This window comes from Myotis nattereri (genome assembly GCF_964212035.1).
Source record: "Myotis nattereri genome assembly, chromosome: 19".
Taxonomy (NCBI): domain Eukaryota; kingdom Metazoa; phylum Chordata; class Mammalia; order Chiroptera; family Vespertilionidae; genus Myotis; species Myotis nattereri.
Window position 1 is genome coordinate 14,626,533 of NC_138095.1, and position 23,713 is coordinate 14,650,245.

Consider the following 23,713-nt stretch of genomic DNA (forward strand, 5'->3'; position numbering starts at 1 on the left):
AATGATGAGAAAGAATCATCGGTTGGTGGCCTCCTGCATGCCCCCCACAGAAGCCCACAACCCGGACATGTGCCCTTGACTGGAATCAAATCCGGGACCCTTCAGACCACAGGCTGATTACCACTGACCCAAACCAGCTAGGGCTGGACAATTACTTTAAATAAAATCTTTATTAGGGAAACTATTTCTGGAAGCCATAATCTGCTTTGACAGCTAAAGATGGGCGAAGGAGTGGCCCACAAGTGTCCAGTAGTATCTTTTACCAGATTACAAGGCCAGCCCTCTACTAGAGATCAGTTAGACCAAAAGGAAGAAGTAAGAGATTGACAGGAATTACTTAGGGGTGTGGCTGGGCTAATGTGGAATATAGTGGTTTTTTTTATTCCATAAGATGTCCAGTTATTCTCTGACCTCAACTCCAGAATTCTCACTATAGCCTAAAGTACTATTGGTTAACATGTCTTTCTAACTGCACAATTGCTGTTTTGTGTTTGTTCTGTTTTAGAAAGCAAGTTAAAGCAGCCAGCATCAATTTGGATAGGTAGGAGAGGGAGAGAGGTATTTTCTTTGGATGTCCATCAAAATCAGGCCTCCATCAGGGACATGGTCGGACATAAAAGGGAAAGAGACCAGCAGGAACTGAGTTGTTTAGGGTTAGTTTGGAGCTTGCAAAAATTGTTCTCAGCTAGAACGGACAAAAAGTATGGTTTTCTCTTTTATTCCAATGTATCCTGAATTTAAAAATTACCATAAAGTTCACAATAAAGCTCAGAATGTTATTGCTATCATATTACTCCTACTGAACTATTTAAAGTTTGTATTTTTTTTTTCTTTTAGAAAGTCCGCTTCAAGGAGCCATATTCTGTTATAAATGAGAGAGAGAGACATGGCTTTTCTCTGGCAGGCTGTCAGTCTCCGACTCCTAACGTCCAGGACCAGGCGTGCATCAGAGATCAGGTAGAGCAGAATAAGAAAGAGATAAATGGGAAATAAAGTGCTGGGTTTTAGACATTCTCAACAACTGGTAATGTGAAGAATAGAGTCAGGTGCAAAGGTGCCTGGTCTAACGAGCAATATCAGTCAGATCAGTTCTGTGATTCAGAAGGCTGATAAACCATGTCCAGATTCTTCTTTTTGTTGTTAATCTTCACCTGAGGATATTTTTTCATTGATTTTTAGAGAGAATGGAAGGGAGGAGGAGAGATAGAGAAACATTATGTGAGTGAGCCACATGGATTGGTTGCCTCCTACACGTGCTCTGACTAGAGCCAGAGATTGAACTTGTGACGAGGTATGTGCCCTGGATCAGAATCAAACCCGGGACTCTTCAGTCCACGGGCTGATGCTCTACCCACTGAGCAACACCAGCTAGGGCTGGACAATTTACTTTTATTTCCATTCACCTGAAAATTCTTTTTCCATCCTTCACCATTAGTCTGAGTCCTTTGTTCTGAAGTGGGTTTCCTGGGGACAGCAGATATATGGGTCATGTTTTCTTATCCACTCAGCTACCCGGTGTCTTTTGATTGGGGCACTTAATCCATTTACATTTAAAGTGATTATTGATAGGTACTTATTTGCCACCATATTTATTCTTTATGCCTGTGTTCTTTCTTCCCTTCCTAGTTCTTTTTACAGGAGACCCTTTAAGCACAGTGGTTCTCAACCTGTGGGTCGCGACCCCTTTGGGGGTCCAACGACTCTTTCACAGGGGTCGCCTAAGACCATCAGAAAACACATATATAATTACATATTGTTTTTGTGATTAATCACTATGCTTTAATTTTGTTCAATTTGTAGCAGTGAAAATACATTCTGCATATCAGATATTTACATTACGATTCATAACAGTAGCAAGATTACAGTTATGAAGTAGCAAAGAAAATAATTTTATGGTTGGGGGTCACCACAACATGAGGAACTGTATTAAAAGGTCATGGCATTAGGAAGGTTGAGAACCACTGCTTTAGCGTTTCTTGCATTGCTGGTTTGGTGGTAATAAACTCCCTTAGTCCTTTTTTGTCTGTGAAGCTCCTAATTTATCCCTCAATTTTGATTGATAGCCTTGTGGGGTACAGTATTCTTAGATTCAGACCATTGCTTTGTATGATTTTGTGTATTTCATTCCATTCCCTTCTGGCCTGATTTGTTTCTGTTGAGAAATCAGTCGATATTCTGATGGGAGATCCTTTCTGTCTTTAAGATTCTAACTTTGTCGTTGGTGTTTGCCAATTTAATTATAATGTGTTTTGGTGTCAGTCTTTTGGGGTTCATCTTGTTTGGGACTGTGTGAGCTTCTTGGACTTGTGTGAGTTTTTTCTTCCCGATATCAGGAAATTTTTCTGTCAAACAGGTTTTCTATTCCTTGCTCAGTTTCCTCTCCTTCTGGCACCCCTATTATGCGGATGTTGTTTCGTTTCATGTTGTCCCAAAGTTCTCTTAGGCTCTCCTCCTGTTTTTTAAGTTTTTTTTCTAGATGCTGCTCTGCTTGGGTATTTTTTCTTACCTTGTCTTATAGCTCACTGATGCAGTCCTCCACTTCTTCTAGTCTACTGTTGATGCTTTCTATTGAGTTCTTTAGTGCAGTGATGTCATTTTTCATTTCTTCTGGTTTCTTCTGCATTTCCTCTTGGTTCTTACACAACAAGAAAAGGAGGCATAAAGGCAGAAAGTAGGATTTGGGCTGAGGTTTTCCGAACTAAACTGCCACTCTTTTGGGATTTTTAGTTTGGGTCTATAAGGTTGGCCTAAGGCAGTGGTCAGCAAACTCATCAGTCAACAGAGCCAAATATCAACAGTATAACGATTGAAATTTCTTTTGAGAGCCACATTTTTTAAACTTAAACTATATAGGTAGGTAAATTGTTATTAACTTAATTAGGGTTCTCCTAAGGCTTAGGAAGAGCCACACTCAAGGGGCCAAAGAGCCGCATGTGGCTCGTGAGCCGCAGTTTGCCGGCCACGGGCCTAAGGGTTTGCTGTCATGTTTTATTCTTTTTTTTTTAAATAATATATTTTATTGATTTTTTACAGAGAGGAGGGGAGAGAGATAGAGAGTTAGAAACATTGATGAGAGAGAAACATAAGCAGATGGTTATGAAGCAACGTGGCTAGTTGTAGAGAAGGCGTAGGGCATTATCTGAGCACAGAAGTGGGGTACCCAACCCTGACTGTTCAATGGAGGGTGTGGCTTTGTAGTCACAGCCTCCTCTTGTCCTTCCGCCATCCAGCCCTGAAAATCCTCAGCCCTGATCAGTCCTTTTTCATTTTAGATTCCCAAATAATCGAGCCTCATGGAAGAAAACACTATTCATGTAGATTTGAACCACATTCATACTACCAGGGTCCCCAGTACTGCTTAGCATTTTTCTTGCCTGCCCCTCCCGTAGCCTACACTGATAATTCTAATCCTTAAACACTTCTTAAAGTTCTTGCTGTTCCCAGTACTCTCTGGCTTTCATAAAGAAAATTGAAGCCATCACACAAAACTGCCTCAGCCGTTTATTTTTCGCCATTCTTCCTTTTCTTACTATCTCAGAGGAAGAGTTGTCTCTCTTTGGACCCATATTCTGGATTCTCTTGCTACCTTTACTTCCGTGTCCAATTTTGAATGTTATATAAGACTTTGGTTTCTGTCAAAATCCTCTAAAGAATGTTTCATCCTTTTTGTTTGCAGCAGGCATCACCTGGCTGGGTTCAGACTCTCAGTAGTTTCTCGCCTTCTGTGAACAGTGACTTCAGTGTTAGTTCAGTTCTCAAAGCCTTCGTTGTCCTTCTCTAGGTCCTCCCCTGTGCACACACAGCTCAGGGTGACTCTGGGATGTGTGCCAGTTCATACACGGATATAAAGGATCCACTTTTCTAGTTCGCTCCCCTTCAGGATACCCACCCTCTACACTCCCCAGATCCCACTGATGACAATTTTTCTTACAATCAATGAGAGAGAGAGAGGGAGGGAGGGAGGGGGAGAGAGAGAGAGAGAGAGAGAGAGAGAGAGAGAGGAGAGAGAGAGAAATCTGTCATGGGCTTACTCCTTTACCAGTGCTGGAAGTCTAGTTTTTCTTACTTTTTTGAAAGCAGAAAATAATTTCATTTTTATTGTAGCAAAAGTAAATCCAAACAGAAAGAAAAAACTCCACAAAAATTCCAGAGAGAACCATCATAAGCCTTTTGCTATTTCTCATTTTCCTATATTACCTATAACAAACAAATGAATCACTTTAAAAATCATAGCCTTATTGAGATATACAGTCTAGTCTTGTCATTCACGGTAGCTATGTTCTATATAGTTGCCTCAAACACCAAATTAGTGAATTCTGAACCATTGCTCCTAGGGAAGATATAGGTTAGGTTCCTGGGAGCATCTGATCACATTTTTGTTAGCTGATCAATACATTACCTTGTTGTATATGAATTGTTGTTTAAAGACCCCTTATTTAATATAGTATATTGTTGATTCATTAACATTGAACTCAGGGCTAATAGCACTGTGGCCTATGCCTGAATGAAGCTTATCTGATACATGTATATTCTCCATAAAACACATCATAGCCTTTTTATGCTTAGGAATACTAGCTACTACTGTAGCACTGTGCTTGGGGGCCATTTTAAACAGCAAAATCACCAACAAAAAAGCAAAAAACTTGGCACTAATTATACCTTGAAAAGGATACTTGTTTACAGCATCAAAGTTCAACCTCAGCTGGTAATGTGCACATCTGGTGACTCAAATTTTTCACAGCTCTGTGCATGTCTGCAAATGCCCACAAAAACACCGTGAGTATTGATTTTGGAATTTCAAATAAGTTTCAGCAAATAGGTGAATTCATAAATAAGGAATATGTGAATAGGAGGATTTACTGTAATTTACATACAGTGGGGCCTTGACTTACGAGTGTCCCGACTAACGAGTTTTTTGAGCTACCAGCTGTCTCTTGGCTGATTTTTTGCATTGAGTTGATAGAGTAATTTGAGTTAACGAGCTCCTTAACGAGCTTGGTCTCGGAACGAATTAAACTCGTAAGTCAAGGCCCCACTGTACTCTACAATTCACCTATTTAAACTGTACAATTCTGTGTTTAATAGCTTATTTAAAAGGTGGTACAAACAATTTCAGAAAATTTCATCACTCTGAAAAGTCTTGTACCCATGATAACCTTTTTCCCTCACCTCTACCCCCAGCCTTAGACAACTACTAGTCTACTTTTTGCCTCTATAGATTTATTTGCCTTTTTTGGGCATTTCATATAAATGGAATCATGTAAAATATGACCCTTTGTGACTGGTTTATTTCACTGAACATCGTGTTTTCAAAAGTTTATCAGTCTTGTAGCATGTAGCATTACTTCATTCCTGACAGTTGGATAATATTACATTTTATGCATTTACCACATTTTATTTATCCATTTATCAGTTGGTGGACATTTGGATTGTTTCCATTACCTGGCTATTATGAATAATGCTGCTGTGAACATTTGTGTACAAGTTTTTTGTTGAGATGTGTTTTCATTTCTCTTGGGTATATACATAGGAGTGAAGTTTCTAGGGCATATGTCACTTTATGCTTAGCTTTCTGAGGAACTGTCATACTGGTTTCCAAAGTGGCTGTACTACTGTTTATTCCCACCAGCAGTATATGAGGGTTCCAGTTCTCTGCATTCTCACCAGCACTTGCTATTACCTGCATTTTTAAATTATAGCTATCTTCATAGGTGTGACGTAGTGTCTCATTGTTATATTTTCCTGATGGTTAGTGATGAGCATCTTTTCATGTGCTTATTGGCCACGTGTATTTCTTCTTTGGAAAACTATTAGATTCTCTGTCCGGTTTGTAATTGAGTTTTTTGTCTTTTGATTATTGAGTTATGTGAGTTCTTAATATATTCTACATACAGGTTCCTTTTTAGTTATATGATTTACAAATGTTTTTTTCTCATTCTGTGGGTTGTCTTTTTACTTTCTGGATGGTTTCCTTTGCAGCTACAAAAGTCTTAATTTTGATGAAGACTAGTTTATTTTTTCTTTTGTGGCATTTGATTTTGATGTTCCCGTAAGAATTTTATGTCTCTTACATTTAGGTCTATGATTCACTTTGAGTTAATTTTTGTATGTAGTGTTAGATAGGGGTCTAACTTTATTCTTTATCATGTGGATATCCAGTTATCCTAACACTATTTGTTGAAAAGATTATTCTTACCCATTGAATTCTCTTGGCACTCTTGTCAAAAGTCATTTGAGTGTGAATATAACGGTTTATTTCTGAAAGGTCATTTCTGTTTTGTTGATCTATATAATTTATCCTTATCCTGGTACCACACGATCTTTGATTACTCTACTTTTGTAGTAAGTTTTGAAATTGGGAAGAGTGAGTCCTCCAACTTTGTCTTCTATTCCAGGATCATCTCAGATATTTTGGGTCCCTTGCATTTTCGCATGAATTCAAGAATCATCTTGTTAATTTCTACAGATAATCTAACTAACATTTTGATGGTGGTTGCATTAAATCTGCCCATCAGTTTGGGGACTACTGCTATCTCAACAACATTAAGTCCTCCGAGCCATGAATATGAGGTGTCCTCCCATTCATTTAGATCTTAATTTCTTTCAGCAATGTTTTGTAAGTTTCTGAGTATAAAATTTACACTTTCTTTGTTAAAAATTTATTTCTCAGTATTTCTTGATGGTATTATAAATAAATTTTCCCCCTTAATTTTGTTTTCAGATAGTTCATTGCAAGTATATAGAAATATAATTGATTTTTGTATAATGATCTTATATCCTGCAACTTTCCTGAAAGAGAAATAATCTTTAACCTAAAAAGACAAAAGTAGCCCTAACTGGGTTGGCTCAGTGGATAGAGAGTCAGCCTGCGGACTCAAGGGTCCCAGGTTTGATTCCGGTCAAGGGCATGTACCTTGGTTGCGGGCACATCCCCAGTAGGGTGTGTGCAGGAGGCAGCTGGTTGATGTTTCTCCTTCATCGATGTTTCTAGCTCTCTATCCTTCTCCCTTCCTCTCTGTAAAAAATCAATAAAATATATTTAAAAAAAAAAGACAAAAGTAATTTTAAGCTTTTATTTCTAAAAGTTAGAGATCATAATTTGACTCATATGATGTCCAAGTAAGTAGACCAAGTGATGCTATAAGACTTCTTGATAATGTGGGAGAAATTAGCTCCAGTCTTCTCCCTCTTTGTCAGTTGTTTTGTTATTTTCAGTCTCTTATTCTTAAGAGAGTTGTATAATTGAAAATGCTTATACATTTGAGACATTAAGGGAGCTGGTTTTATATCTTGGATTCAATCCCAAGCACACTCATGATAGAATGATATTAAGTGACTATATCAGAAGAACTTTCATTCTGGGCATTTTGATTTGTTATTAGTTCATCCATGTTTTTGACTTGAATCTTTTTCTTTGTTTTTGGTTTTTTGTTAATCCTCACCTGAGGATATTTTTCCATTGATTTTTAGAGACAGTGGAAGGGAGGAGGAGAAACAGAGAGAGAGAAACATCTAATGGTTGCCTCCCACAAGCACCCCAACGAGGGCTGGGGATCGAGCCTGCAACCCAGGTACATACCCTTGACTAGAATTGAACCCAGGACCCTTCAGTCCATGGGCCAATGCTCTGTCTACCGAGCCAAACCAGCTAGGGTCTGAATCTTTTTCTTTGGTTTCTTGTTTTTATTTGGTTAATTCAGTCTGAAACTGCTTCCTTTCATTCTTTTTTAAATTTTATTCTTTTATATATATATGTATATGCATTTGGTTTTTTATTCAATTGAGCTCAAGGTTGCAGGAGAAAAGAATCAATAGATGGAAATATCCAAAGTGTGCAAGGGGCTAACTTTTAGCAGTTTTTCACTTTGTGTGACTGGACTTTTTAACAGGTTTATGATAAATGTCAATCAGGATGGAACACTGAATTCCAAACTCCACTAGGACTTCAGTTTGGAGTAAATCAAGAAGAAGACAAAAAAGAGGTATGTAATGATAAATGCTTTTGGACACTAGTGTTTCTACTGTAACAATATATGTGAAATTAGAAATAATTTGTTGTGTCCTAATAATTAAGAGCTAATACTAAAAATTTCATAAAGACTAAGAAATTACTTGAGTTATTATAATATGTTAAACTTCTAAGCTCCTAGGATTTAGGGTACCTTGATGTGAAATCAGAGATATTATCCTACTGAATTTCTTCAATTAGTGATATTTGCCACAATAACTTATTTAAAGGAAGAGTTTTCATTTATGGCTTCCTTTTTTCCTCCCTTTTCAATCCAAAGTTAGTGTAAACCAACAGTTTTTAACACTGGCCATGCACCAGTATCAGATGTGGAGCTTTTTTCAGATATATATATTTTTTGGTATCTGAAAAGGTAGGTTTGGGGCATCTGTATTTTTTAAAAAGTGTCACTGGTGATTGTTCTATATCTTCAATATTGAGAACTGCTATTAGACTTTTAATGTTTTTACTAAAAGGTTAACAAACATGTCTGTGTGTATACTGTTGCTATTTGAGTAGCTATGTCCTTAAAAGAGAATATATAAACCCAGAGGTATGAATGTATCACACATCGTAGTAGCACTTGCTTTTGTTATACCTGTTCCCTTTAAAAGTATGATGCTCTTACATTCCTCAGTCCTTCTCTGCTCCCCACCACATTAGGCTAGGCTTAGAGTGTGGTTTTAATTTTGAAAAGTTAGTGACTACTGTTAGGAAATACAACTCACATTCTTTCTGTGGCCCTGCTTCTATGGTACTTACTACTTGGTTATAGTAAATATAGTATATATTTTATCATACCAAGTATAGTCATTTCCTCAAGTGCCATTGACAAGGGACTGTACTAAGGGAAAACTAAATTAGTGCTTCTTTCTCTGACTTGTCTGTAACATATAATGGCCATGTGCTTGAAGATATAAAGGTCTTGCTGTATGTGATATCCTGAGCCACCGTAAACAGAAGGAAATTAAGGACTTAGTTCCTTGTGGCTTCCAAATCATATCGTTTTCTTGTCTAAGGCACAAAGATAATTTCCGTCCTTGGAAAGTCCTCTGAGAGCAGAATCTTAACAATTTTAACTTCCTTCCTTTAGCGTCAAAAGCGGTACCTGAGATATAGGCGACTTTTCATGGATATTGAAAGAGAAAAAGTAAAAGAACAACAAAGGCAAAAAGAATGCAGGAAGAGAATTGAAAAGTGAGTTTTTTGATCCTCATTGTGATCCTTAAATTACTAGTTAAGGTGATTTTAGAAGCTAAGTTTTAGAAGTAATCAGGTAGTGGTTTTGCCTTCTGAGCGTAGTGGGAACAACTATTTTTGATCTGGATGGAAGCATTAATAGGTGATTAAGGGCTATGTTTTTAAACAGTGACACGTAAGCAGAAAGTACAAAGAGTTCCCACTTAACCGCTGCCTCTTCTACTGTTAACATCCTGTACCTCAGTGGTACATTTGTTATAACTGATAAACCTACGTGGACGCATTATAATCCATATTTTACATTCGGGTTCTTCCAATGCCTTTTCATGGCCTGGTAGCTCATTTCTTTTTAGTGCTGAGTAATATTATAGTGTCTGAATGTACCACAGTTTATTTTTATCCATTCACCTACTGAAGGACATCTTGGTTTCTTCCAAGCTTTGGCAATTATGAATAAAGTTTCTATAAATACTCACATACAGGTTTTATGTAGGCATAAATTTTTAACTCCTTTGGGTAAATACCAAGGAGTGCGTTTGCTGGATTGTATGGTAAGAGTTTGTTTACTTTGGATAGAAATTGCCAAGCTTTCTTTCAAAGTAGCCAAACCATTTTGCATTCCACCAGCAGTGAATGAGAATTCTTGTTGTTTCACATCCTTGCCAGCATTTAGTGTTTTCAGTGTTTTGGCTTTGGGCCATTCTAAGTATCTAATAGTATCTCATTGTTTTAATTTGCAATTCCGAAATGACATATGATGTGGAACATCTTTTCATATACAGTTGACCCTGGAACTATGTTGGGGTTATGGGCACCAACTCCCCCTCACAGTTGGATATCTGCATATTGCTTTGACTCCCCAAAAACTTAACTACACTCATCTCATATCTATGGGAGATTGGTACTAGGACCCCCCTATGGATTCCAAAATCTGTGGATGCTCAAGTCCCTTATTTATGGTATGGCATTGGCATTGGCATTCACGGATTCCTGACTATAGATTGGAAATACTGTTTCCATCTGCAGTGGTTGAGTCCACACATGCAAACCTGGGGGATCCAAAGGGCCAACTGTAGATTTATTGGAAAATATTCAAGTATAAATGAACCCACGTATTTCCAACCCATGTTGTTTAAGGATCAACTGTACTTATTTGTCATCTGTATATCTTCTCTGCTGAGGTCCCTATTCAGGTCTTTAGTCCATCTTTTCATTGAGCTTTTTTAAAATTGAATTTATTGGGGTTACATTGGTTAATTAAATAGGTTTCAAGTGTACAATTCTATGATACATCATCTGTATATTATATTGTGTTCTCACCACCCACAGTCTAGTCTCCTTCATCCCCATTTATCCCCCTCTTTACATTACAGTCTACCTCCTCCACCCCCTTTCCCTCTGGTAATCCCTATACTGTTTATAAGGTGTTTTTGTTTGTTTGTTTGCTGGTCCTTCACCTTTTCCACCCAACTACCCCCCTGAGAGCTGTCAGTCTGTTCTCTGTATCTATGAGTCTGTTTCTTTAAAAAAAATACGCACACATGTTTTTATTGATTTTTATAGAGAGTGGAAGGGAAAGGGAGAGAGATAGAAGCATCAATGAAACACATCAACATCAGCTGGCTGCCTTCTGCATGCCCCCTACTGGGATGGAGCCCACAATCTGGGCACATGCTCTGACGGGGAATCGAACCGGTCACCTCTTGGTGCATGGGATGCTGCTAAACCAACTGAACCACATCAGCTGGGCTAGTCTGTTTCTATTTTTGCTTGTTGATTTATTTTGTTCATTAGATTCCACATTTAAGTGAAATTATATGGTTATTTGTCTTTCTCTGACTGGCTTATTTCACTTAGCATTATAACCTCTAGGTCCATCCTTGCTGTTGTGAAAGGTAAGATTTCTTTAACAGCATTCTAAAGTAAACATATATCAGCTTTCTAAACAGGAACCGATGAACACTGCTTTACTTACCCAGTTGCAATAAGAATCAAATGATTTGTTTTCATTAATTTATTTAGCAGCTATTTATTGAGCATCTATTAATTAGTAGACATGAAGCTAGACTTCGGGGCTACAAAAAATGAAAGACATGATCCCACTCTTCAGGGATCTTACTGACTAATTGGGAGGCAGATAAATGAACAGGTAATGACAACACTATATATTACGCATTACAAGATAATGTAGCATGTGGTTAAGAAATGGAGAGAGATGTGTTCAAGTCCCTGCTCTGCTGCCCACCAGCTGTGTGACTCTGGGACATTACCTCTGTGAGCCTTAGTTTCTTCTCTGTAAACCAGGGGTAATGATGGTATATGCCTCTGATGTTGCTGTAAGCATTAAATGAGGTAACACGTAAATGTGCTTAATACAGAACCTGGCACATACTATGTGCTCAATAAATCTTAGTTGCCAAATATTTAAGGGAAAAAGTTATACCCAGTTTTACATAAATTATCCCAGAGAATAGAAAACAGGGAATGCTTCCCAAATAATTACAGAGGTCATTATAACCTTAATACCAACCTAGCAAGGACATTTATAAAAAAGAAATTACAGACTAATTTCTCTCATAAAAACCTCAAGTAAAATAAACTATTGTTTGTAATATCATTAGAAGAAAAAAATTACAAGACTATGGAGAGCCCAGAGACTGTATTTTGAACCCCAAATTGGGGGTATGGTTTGCAGGACTGGGAAGACTTCCTGAGCTGAGTTTTGGGGAATTAGAAGCCGTAGTGTGAGAGAAAATGGTAATTGGATTGGGGAAAAGCATACATGGGAATTCTAGGCAAAGGCGTAGCTTTGTAAAAGCATTGACTCTTGAGAGAATGTGATACTTCTGACATTGATGGGATTGGGCCTAATGTAATGGCAAGAGGTGAGCCTTAAGGAATAAGGACAGACAAGATCGTAAAGAGCTTTGCATGTCTTGGCAAGGAATTTGGATTTTATCTTGAAAACAGGAGCCATATAGAGGCATGGTGGGGAACAGATAAGATGACTGAAACTATGTATTAGGAGATCATTGAAGTAATACACTTAGAAGATGAGAGGTGAAATTAAATTTTAAACAAAGTCCTGTTACAATAAAGTTCTTGCTATGTGTCAAGCACTTTACATAATTTTCTCTAGTTGGTACACAGTCCTGCAGGGTAGTGGTAACTACTGTTCCCTGAGTGTTTACAGTGTGCTAGGCACAGTGTTGGGTGTTTTAGAGGCATTAGTTCATTTCCTCACTTCAGTAACCTTGTGAGGTAAATTTTACTCTTTGCCTTTTACAGATGAAAAAAATGAACCCTAGAGAAGTTAAGTAACTTGCCTAAGATCTTACCTAGCAATGGTAGAACTGGGATTCTACCCCAGATTTATTTGACTCCAATACCTAACCTCTTTGGATCTGTAACACAGCCTTTCAGATAAGCCAAGGCCAAGAGGCAATGAGGAGAAGGCAGTTTTAAGAGCGTATGAGAGAGAATTGATAAGATTTTGTCAGAGAATTCAAGCATAAATTTAGGTTTATGGTTTAGGCTACCAGGTAAATGGGGTGCTATAAAACAGATTTGCCAGGAAGGAGGTAGGTAGAGGTGGGGAGTATACATTTAGTTTGGAGCATATTGGGTTGGACGTGCTTAAAGGAAATCCAAGTAGAGAGTCTAGTAGGAAATAATTCAGTTATTTTTAGTAATGATTTTAGAAATCACTAAGAAAGAATGCTGTCAGAATCAGGAAACAGTAGACAGGAAGGTTGAAAGAAAAACAGGATTAGCAGGCAAAGATTTAGACCATGCCAGATTAGACCTTAATCCTGTTCTGTCAAAGAGAAAGATTTCTTCCACTTCCTTGAGAAGTTATTTTTCTAACAGGGCACCTCTTTAACTCCTGAAATAAATCTGTTTCTTAATCTTAGAAGCAGAATTCCTTTTAACTTTGTAAAAGATTAGTAGTATGGCCTTATCATATATGACTGAGTAACAAGAGTTTTTGAGTTGTTGAAATTATAAGAATACTAGAGGCCTGGTGTATGAAATTCGTGTACTTGGGGGCGGGGTCCCTCAGCCTGGCCTGCACCCTCTCACAGTCTGGGAGCCCTTGGGGCATGTCCAACTGCCACAGAGGCGGGAGAGGCTCCTGCCACTGCCACTGCGCTTGCCAGCCGTGAGCCCAGCTTCTGGCTGTGGGAGTGCACTGACTACCAGGGAGCAGCTCCTGTGTTGAGCGGGATCAGGCTGAAACTGCCTCTTTGACATCCTCCAAGGGGTCCTGGATTGCGAGAGGGCGCAGGCCAGGCCAAGGGACCCCACTGGTGCACAATCGGGGCCAGGGAGGGATGCAGCAGTTTGACCAGCCGGGGAGGGACCTTGGGGGGGGCTCCAGGGTATGTCCGGCCCATCTCCCTCAGTCCCATTTGACTGGACCCCAGCAGCAAGCTAACCTACCAGTTGGAGCATCTGCCCCCTATTGGTCAGTGCACGTCATAGCGACTGGTCAACTGGTCGACTGTCTGCCCCCTGGTGGTCAGTGCACATCATAGCAAGGGGTTGAGTGGCCTTAGCATATCATTAGCACATTACGCTTTGATTGGTTGAATGGACGACCGGACACTTAGCATATTAGGCTTTTATTATATAGGATACTTTTAATGTAGTTTACCTGTGATATTTTATTTTTAGGAGTCTCTTTAAAAAGTAAATATTGATGTCTATTTGTTTCATTGTGCAAACACAGGGATAGCAATATTATATTAGTCGCTTAATAACAATTTTTTAAATCATAGTTGACATTCAATATTATATTCATTTCAGGTATACTACATAGTGGTTAGACATTTATATAACTTACAAAGTGATTTTCCCTGGTAGGTCCTTTACCCACCTGGCACTATACATAGCTATTACAATATTGTTGACTATATTTCCTATTCTGTACTTTACATTCTCTTGACTATCTTGAAACTGCCAATCTGCACTTCTTAATCCCTTCGCCTTCCCCTTTCCTGCCTCCAGCCCCCCACCCATCTGGCAACCACCAGTTTGTTCTCTGTATATATGAGTTTGTTTCAGTTTTGTTTGTTTCTATTATTTAGACTCCACATGTAAGTGAAATCATATGGTATTTGTTTTTCTCTGACTTATTTCATTTATAATACCCTCTAGGTCTATTCATGTTGTTGCAAATGGTAAGATTTCATTCTACTTTATGGCCAAGTAATATTCCATTGTATATATGTACCACGTCTTTATTCAGTTGTCTGTAGATGAACACTTAGGTTGCTTCCATATTTTGGCTGTTGTGTATAAAATGTTCTTTATTGCCTTTTGTTACAGCCTTTGTTTTAAAGTCTGTTTTGTATGATATAAGTATTGCTATCCCAGATTTTGTTGTTGTTTCCATTTGCATGAAATATCTTTTTCCATACCTTTATTTTCAGTTTGTGTTTGTCTTTCAATCTGAAGTGGGTTTCTTGTAGACAGCATATATATGGGTCTTGTTTTGTTATCTATTCAGCTACCCCATGTTTTTGATTGGAGTATTTAATCCATTCACATGTAAAGTGATTATTAATAGGTATGTATTTTTTGTCATTTTCTTTCTTTTTTAAAAAATATATTTTTATTGTTTTCAGAGAGGAAGGAAGAGGAAAAGAGAGCTAGAAACATCAATGATGAGAGAGAATCGTTGATCAGCTGCCTCCTGCATGCTCGCTACTGGAGATCGAGCCCGCAACCCTGAGCCAAACTGGCTAGGGCTGTCGCCATTTTCTTTATAATGGTGTTCCTCTTTTTTTTCTTTTTCTTAAAGAAGTCCATTTAACATTTCTTGTAGTACTGTTTTGGTGGCAATGAGCTTCTGTAGCTTTTTCTTTCCTGGGAAGCTCTTCATGTCTCCTTTGATTCTAAATAAGAGCCTTGCTAGGTAGAATAATCTTGGTTGTAGGTCCTTGCTTTTCATCTGTTTGAATATTTTGTGCTGGTCCCTATGGCCTGCAAAGTTCCTGTTGAGAAATGAGCTGACAGCCTTATGGGACCTACCTTATTTATAATTTATTGCTTTTACTAGAAGTCTGACGATGGTTTCAGAATACCTTTAGCATCCCAGCAAACTACTATAATTATATTCACGTCAGTGCTCTGGAAAAAAAGCATATATTGACATGTTGATTTCTGACCTAGTTTAGTGTATAAGTAAAAGATATATTTATGCAAGAGGCCTTAAAAGACATCAGAAAAGATTAAAAACTTGTTTATAAAATAGTTATTTATAACAACTTTTTTTATTTATCTTTGTCATTTTTTTCTTTTTTAGTCCTCACCCGAGGATATTTTTCCATTGATTTTCAAGTGAAGTGGAAGGTAGGGCGGAGAGGTGGGGCTCGGGGAGAGAAAGAGAAACATTGTCATGAGAGAGATATATCGATTGTTGCCTCCTACACACACCCTGGCCGGGTCTGGGGATTGAACTGCAACCCAGGTACCTGCTCTTGACCTGGAATCAAACCCGAGACCCTTTGGTCTGTGGGCCAACACTGACCACTGAGCAGGGCATCTTTGTCATTTTTTATTTTATGATCCTTTTGAAACTACTGCATGGCAATAGTTCTTAAGCCTGAGAATCTGACCAAAGTTGTGGATTCTTTTCCCAAAAAAATACCATTGAAATACTACGGTGAAAATGTCAAATTGGCAGGTGGTTAAATAGGTTTGAATCTCAGGGGAATAGTCTATGATGGCACTGTAGCTTTATGAGTTACAGGTGGTAGTGGATGGTAACTGACAGCAGCCGATAGAACAATAGCCATCCAGTGTGAATGAATCAAAATTATACCTATTTTTTTGTCAGATTGGCAAAAAACATGTTTCTTGATGTGCCTCAGAATTTTAGTAATTAGTTTATGTGTGCCATAAGATGAAAAAGGTTGAAAATTGCTGTGCTAGATAGATTAAATGACCTATATGCCATTGACCTTAGAGAGAGCTGTTTCGTGGAACAATTCATAGGTCTTAAAGCCATATTGGAGTGGGTGAGGACATCAGGAAATAAAGACAGGGAGAAGGGGAGAGGCTGATTCCATCATTTATAGTAACTGCCTGTTATTAAGACCTAAGGTGCCAGTATTTGAAAAACAATGCTGATCTGCTTCCTTAACTCTTAGTTTAGTGGTATAAGGAATAATTGGTATAGGGAATTATAAGTGACTTAGCTTTCCTGTTGGCATTCACTTGGTTCTACTTAAATTTCACCAATGAAAGCCTCAATTTCATTAATTATCTACAGAAAAATATTTTTTTATTTGCCTTTTTCACAAGGTAAGTAGTTATTGAACTAAGCAAATATGAATTTCCTCAAAATACTTTTCTTTACTGCTCTCTTTGGAATAAAAGCTCTATGTAAGTAGATCCCGAGCCAAGAGCCCCTGTGACCTTTTAACTTTAGTACTCTTTTAGAGAGCAAGGCAATGTATATTTTCAAGTCAGTTGTGAATGAGCATGTGCCTGTTTTGACCTTTCTCCTACATCACCTTTCTCACATTCCTAAGTCACTGCCTTATATGTCTTTACTTCTTAATCTACCAAAAGGAACACCTTAATTCCCCTGGAGTAATTAGCCTGCTATTAATGGATAGCTCAAAATTTTCAGTAGTCAATGATTTATTAAGAGTGTGAATTGATTTCATACTGCTGTTCAGAAAATAGTAACTCATTTGTTTTAAAGTAATTTTTAGAAACTAAAATTATCAGCATATGTTTATAAGTTCTAGTCCTGAGTTAGTCCTATTTCGTAACAAAAGCTCTTTACTTAGGTTTCTTATGAATCAATGAGCTACTCATTTCCTCTCTACTTGTAGGTGATTTTAAAAATAAGTATAAATGATATTGAAGAAACTGCACGTATTTAAAGTATAAACTTAAATGTTTTGACATGTATATACATGAAACCACTACCATAATCAAGATAGTGAAAATATTCTTCATCCTCAAAAGTTTCCTTATGCCCATGATAGCCCCTCTTTCCGGCCCCTCCCTGATCCCTCCTCCCTGCACCACTGGTTTGCTTTAGGTCACTATAGATTAGTTTGCATTTTCTAGAATCATAGTGTGTGTGTGTGTGTGTGTGTGTGTGTGTGTGTGTGTGTGTAAAAGGCTAATATGCGAAGTGTCCCCTCAGGAGTTCAACGGGGAAACTGGGAGTTCGATGACTCGCTATGACATGTGCAGACCACCAGGGGGTGGCATAGAATGAAGGAAGGCCCCGGCCAGCAGCCAGGACAGGAAGGCCCCGATCGGCCCTGATCACTGGCCAGGCCTAGGGACCTTACCCATGCACGAATTTCGTGCACCCGGCCTTCAGTACATACACACACACACACACACACACACACACACACACACACGTTCTTGTGGCCAGCTCCAATTATTCCACATTATTATTTTGAGATTCATCCTTATTGTGTGTATAAAGAGTTCATTCCCTTTTGCTATTGAATAGTATTCCATTGTATGGATACCATAATTTGTTTATTCATTCATGGGTTGATGGACATTTGAGTTGTTTCCAGTTTTTTGCTTTACAAATAAATAGTCATGTACAAGTCTTTCAATATGTTACCTTTTCTCTTAGGCAAATAACCTGGGAGTGGAAAGTCTGATCATATGATAGGTATAAATTTCATTTTTTTTAAAGAAACTGTCAAACTTTTTCAAAGTGGTTATACCATTTTATATTACCACCAGCAGTGTAAGAGAATTCAAGTTTCCTTACATCTTCACCAAGACTTCATATGGTCAGTCCTTTTTATTTTAGCTCTTTGAATATAGGTGTGTAATGGTATCTTATTATGGCTTAGTTTGCATTTCCCGAATGACTAAAGTTCTTGAGCATCTTTTCAATTGTATATTGTTTTTTGTTGAAATTTCTATTCAAATCCAAATTTTTAAGTTAGTTGTCGTCTTATTGTTGAGTTTTAAGAGCTTTTAATTAATTTGGATGTAAGTCCGTTATCCAGTATACGCTTTGCAAAAATTTTCTCCCAGTCTGTGGCGTGTCTTTTCATTAAGAAAAAAAATGTTTTTATTGATTTCAGAGAGAGAAAGAGAAAGGGAGAGAGAGAGAAACATTGATCAGCTGCCTCCTGCATGCCCCCTCCTGGAGATTGAGCCCACAACCTGGGTACGTGCCCTTACTGGGAATCGAACTGGTGACCACCTGGTTTCTGGGATGACGCTCAACCAGTTGAGCCACACTGGCCAGGCTTCAGTGTATTTTTCATCTCAAAAGTTGTAGTTTTATTGAGATGTTTGATTTCATTTTTTTCATATCTTAACTTTTGAATATATAGAATATAGATGTAATAACTGTTTTAATGTTCTTATGTGCTAATTCTAATAACTTAGTTTTGCATTGGTTTTGATTGCTTGATTATTCTCTTCATTATGAGTTGTGATTGCCTTCTTTTTTGCATGCCGGGTAATCTTTGATTAGATGTCCATCATTATGAATTTTACTTTGTTGGTTGCTGGATATCTTTATATTCATATGAATTTTTCTGAGCTTTGTTTTCAGATGCAGTTAAGTTACTTTGGGGCTTTGTTTTTACAGTTTGTTAGGTGTGTTTGGAGCAGTACTCGGTCTAGGACAGGGGTGGGCAAACTTTTTGACTCGAGGGCCACAATGGGTTCTTAAACTGGACCGGAGGGCCGGAACAAAAGCATGGATGGAGTGTTTGTGTGAACTAATATAAATTCAAAGTAAACATCATTACATAAAAAGGTACGGTCTTTTTTTTTTTTTTTTTTAGTTTTATTCATTTCAAACGGGCCAGATCCGGCCCGTGGGCCGTAGTTTGCCCACGGCTGGTCTAGGACTAATTATTATTCCCCTCAACTGACATAGATCTTCCTGAAAACCACCCAGTGCCTGTGCATGATGAGGTTTTTAAGTGTGACTGGCGGAACAGGCACTGTTCCCTGCTCTGTGTGAGCACGAGGCACTGTTCCCTGATACCCTTTAGATGGCTGTCTCTCACCTCAGGTCCTTTCCTCGCATGCATGCACAGTAGTCTGCTGGGTGTTAGAAGGAGCCCCTCTGTAAATCTCTGAGTCCTCTCTCTGAGCAGCTCTCTCTTCTCTGCTATTCTGTCCTGTGAACTCTGGTTGCCTTTGTATCCCTGGACTTTGACCTTCATCTCCTCAGCTCAGGGAATCCACTACATTCTACCTCAACTGCTTTGCCCTGTACTGCTGCCTGGAAACTTTGCAGTCAGTAAGCTTGGGCAGTTACAGGGCTCATCTCATCTGTCAAGGATCATTGTCTTTTGTTGTCTGATGTCCAGAATTTTTAAAACAATTGTTTTTTGTATTTTGTCTGGTTGTTTGGTTTGTTTGTTTATTTATGTACCAGAAGTCTGATGCACGAAATTGGTGCAAGGGGCTCGGCCCCCGCCACCATGGAGGCCACCTTCTCTGCCTCAGCCCCCACCTGCCACGGCAGCCGCCTCAGCCCCCACCCGCCACCACCTTGGCCCTCGCAGCCCCAGCTTCATCTGGAAGGTCGTCCAGAAGGACATCCGGTCTAATTAGCCTATTACGCTTTTATTATTATAGATTTGGTTGTGTAGGGTGGCAGGGCAGGCCTGGTTTCTGGACCCTGTTACTCCATTTTTGCCCAAAACAGAAGTTCTGTCTACTTGTAGTTTTAATCTGAGAAAGCTCTTGTACTTGGATTCTTATAGACAAACCAGAGGCCTGGTGCACGAATTCATGCACGGGTGGGGTACGGCTGGCCCACCCCAATCGGGGCCCATCGGACCAGGCAGCCGAGGGGAGGGGCCGTGGGTGGCTGGCCTGCCAGCCCTGCCCCCTGGTCCAACTCCCAGTTGAACTCCTGGTTGAGAGAAAAATTTGCCTATTAACCCTTTATTATATAGGATTCTTGATAGTAACCTCTCATTTCCATCTGAGAGGCTCTCTTTATATACATGAGCTGTAGGGAAAGCTCAGATGAGCCAGCAGGAGTTTTGGAAGCTGTTTTAGGGTGTTAAACTCATTTTCTGACTCCCTTAATTCTGGGAATTTCCTGAGTTATTTGGACCTAGAAGCTAATTCTAAATAACGATTTTATAAAATTCCTAACCATGTTATGATTTTATTCTCAGAATTAAGAGAAAGAAAGAGCAGCAACGTTATGCTGAAGAGCAGAGGATATTAAGAATGAACTTTCATGAAGAGCCATATTCAGGGGAGAAGATGAGTGAGATGTTAGCGCAGCTACAGCTCGAGGAAACGAAAGAAGCCAGAGAAAAACAGCAACGAAGAGAAAGGGAATGTCAAAGGTACTTTCAGAATCCTCGCATGGAATTCTGGGTCTAGAAGAGACTTTGGGAGGTCAGTGTTCTTTTCCTTACAAGAGTTGCCTGTGTCTTTTCATACAACCTCACCAAGTACCTCTTGGGAATAGCACTACATATTCCTATTTCTCATACAAAGAGGAAGCGTCGAGCACAGAGGTGCAGAATAGTTTTCACAGTTAAAGCTGGTAGTAAAATGGGGACTCATGCTCATTCTCTTTCTAGTGGTTCACTGATCATACTGTGTTTCTATAGGTATCTAGAAGCTTTAAGGGTCCAGATCCAAGAGAAAATGCGGCTGTATAATATTACTTTACCTCCACTCTGCGGCTGTGGTCCTGACTTTTGGGATGCTCATCCTAATACCTGTGCCAACAATTGTATTTTCTATAAAAACCACAGAGGTAAGTTTCTTAAAGGAACGGTTAGGGCCTGGTGGCACTTTTTTAAAAAGTAGTGATTGTAGTAATTTAGCATTTATTGAGTGCTTACTATATATCAGAGGCTGTTACAACCCCTTTACAAAACCACTCCGAGGCAATAAAAACTGGTGATAGTGAGTTCTATTTCTCTTTGAGATCTGTTATCATCCTTTCTCCATTTATGCTGGGGAAATGGTTCCAGCTTACTCTGCTGTAGGTTCCAGGTTCTTCTGTAAATGAAGAATGTTAGTTTACCTTTTATGGCCATTAAGTTAGGCCTCTGTCTAGTTGAATTCCCTGTTATCTAAAGACTTTAATGTTATCTAACGCAGATTTATGACCATGTGTATCCACATTAGACTGCCAGTTCTGCCAGGGAACCCTGAGGAAAATGAGGACCAGTGTAAACTCTGTCTTTATCAGGAATCCCAGCTGGAGAAAATGGAGTCCTTTCTATTGTCACTAATGTTTCTGTTTCCTGTCCATCCTTAAATATATTGGTTTACATACTGTGATGATTATGTAGGCTTGATGCACGCACTGAAACTACTGCAAGTATATACATTCCTAGTGCATTTGTATGATAGGAGTTTCTTATCAGTTCTGTGAGTTATATTTAAAAAACACAGATCGATGCCTGGCTGGGGTGGCTCCAGTGGTTGAGCATCAACCTAGGAGCCAGGAGGTCAGGGTTTGATTCCTGTTCCTTGCACATGCCTGGGATGCGGGCTCGATCCCTAGTGTGGGGCGTGCAGGAAGCAGCCTATCTGTGAGTCTCTCTCATCATTGATGTTTCTATTTCTCTTTCCCTCTTCCTTCCTCTCTGAAATCAGTAAAAATGAAAACCCCACAGATCTGATGATGCCATTCCCCTATTCTCAAATCTCTAGGTTTTTACATTTGGTATATTTTCTCTCTGGCCCCAGGCAAGACTCTCTAGCTTTATCAAATTTGCTATTGTTACACACCAATACATGTCACATTTTTTGTTATACCTTTGAAACTCACACGTTGATTCCCTGCCTAGAATGCCTTCTTTCCTTTACTCTTATTAAACCTTCAGACCATCTAAAATGTCCACTTCTGGAAATCTTTTCTGAAGTTTTAATTCATTCCAAACTTCATTATGTGGTGACATTTCGTGTATGTCTCTGGATTGGAATTTTTGCACTGCAATTATTTTTGTCCATCCTCTCCATTCTCTTTCCTATCCTCACGGTGAGTTTGGCATGTAGTAAGTACTCAATAAATATTTACTCAATAGGTAAAGTTAATACCTATGAGATTGGGTGGAGAAGCAGTAGTAATAGGAAAGAGGTTGGGAGAGTTGTTTAAAATGTGACTTCATTCATCACGGTTCAAACCTTTATTTGCAGCTTATATCCGGGCACTATATTCAGTCATCAATTCCTGTGATAGAGGGACCTTGATTCTTCGAGCTGCCATTCATAATTTTGCTTCTGCCTACAGACGGACTTTGAAAAATGTATATTCAGAATCTGAAATCAACTGTTAGTATTTCAGCCTTCGCTTAAAATCAATTCTCTGAGAGATTGTTCAGGAAAAACTGTTAAAGTGTATAATCTGGAAAGGAAGACTGTCCCACGTAACAACAGTCTCTGCAGTTATATTGGAACCATTGTTTCAGTCTCCATCTTGGGACCACGATGGAAGTTGACTTCCACACTTGCCTCTTTGCTGTGAACCATGTGGAGTTTATTGTTTTAAAAATGATCAGTCAGACCAGTAAGGTTTATCTTACTTTGCTCTGTTCTGATCTGAAGAGATCATGAGAAATCTTTGAGATTACCTTGTTTATTGTCTTTCTAAAACTGTATCTTTGAGCTTTAACAAAATTGGAAATGTCTGGAAGAAGCAGAAAAGAAAGATGATGAAATGAGTTTCTTCGCATCAGTGGTCATCTAGATTCCTGCTAGCTTTTCTAGTTGTATATAACAATTAGAGATGAGAAGGATTTGAATTTGATGCACTTTTTTTCTAAAAATTTCTTTGGGGGTTTTTTGGTGTGTGTGTGTGTTTTAACTTATTACCTCTTTCCCCATTCAGTGAATTGGTCATAAACCTTTTTAATTTTATAATTTTCATTGCCAAAAAAGGGAAAATAAACCCTCTGTCTTTTGAGCATCTTCTTTGTGAAATAATTGTGTGACATTTCAAAAGTGCGTCTGAAGTCAAAGTGAGTAAAATCCTGCCTCAGTTCCCAATCTTTTAAAAATTTTCTGAATGGCATACCTACAGAACAGATGAAATAAAAATTCCTATAGCTAGTATTAATTTGTTATTTCTTTTTGTTAATATATATTTTATTGATTTCAGAGAGGAAGGGACAGGGAGAGAGAGATAGAAACATCATGATGAGAGTGAATCATTGATGGGCTGCTGTCGGCACACCCCACACTGGGGATTGAGCTCACAACCCAGACATGTGCCTTTGACTGGAATTGAACCTGGGACCCTTCAGTCCGCAGGTCAACGCTCTATCCATTGAGCCAAACCAGCTAGGGTGATTTGTTATTTCTTTATAGTGCTTTTTGACATAAAATACGAAAAGGTTTAATATTGTGAATTAAAAGCATACTGGCAGTTTCTCTTTCATACTTTCTCTAATGATCATTGTTGAAGAGCATTTAGGTTTTGTCTCAAAAACACCTAAACATCTAGCCAGGTCATGAAAAATAAGGATCAAAATGATCTGTGTGACAAAATTTATTGGT

General features: G+C 38.7%; 1 protein-coding gene across 1 annotated transcript in view; it reads left to right on the top strand.

The window, feature by feature from the left end:
• CCDC15 (coiled-coil domain containing 15) overlaps positions 1-23,268 on the top strand; it is a 41,403-nt gene extending 18,135 nt beyond the window's left edge. Inside the window, exons 8-13 of the mRNA XM_081113695.1 lie at positions 838-957; positions 7,890-7,982; positions 9,102-9,205; positions 20,365-20,541; positions 20,812-20,960; positions 22,355-23,268. Coding sequence (XP_080969821.1) covers positions 838-957; positions 7,890-7,982; positions 9,102-9,205; positions 20,365-20,541; positions 20,812-20,960; positions 22,355-22,494 — 783 coding nt within the window. The 3' untranslated portion in view covers positions 22,495-23,268. The remainder of the gene's footprint in view (positions 1-837; positions 958-7,889; positions 7,983-9,101; positions 9,206-20,364; positions 20,542-20,811; positions 20,961-22,354) is intronic.
• Positions 23,269-23,713: the final 445 nt, after the last annotated feature.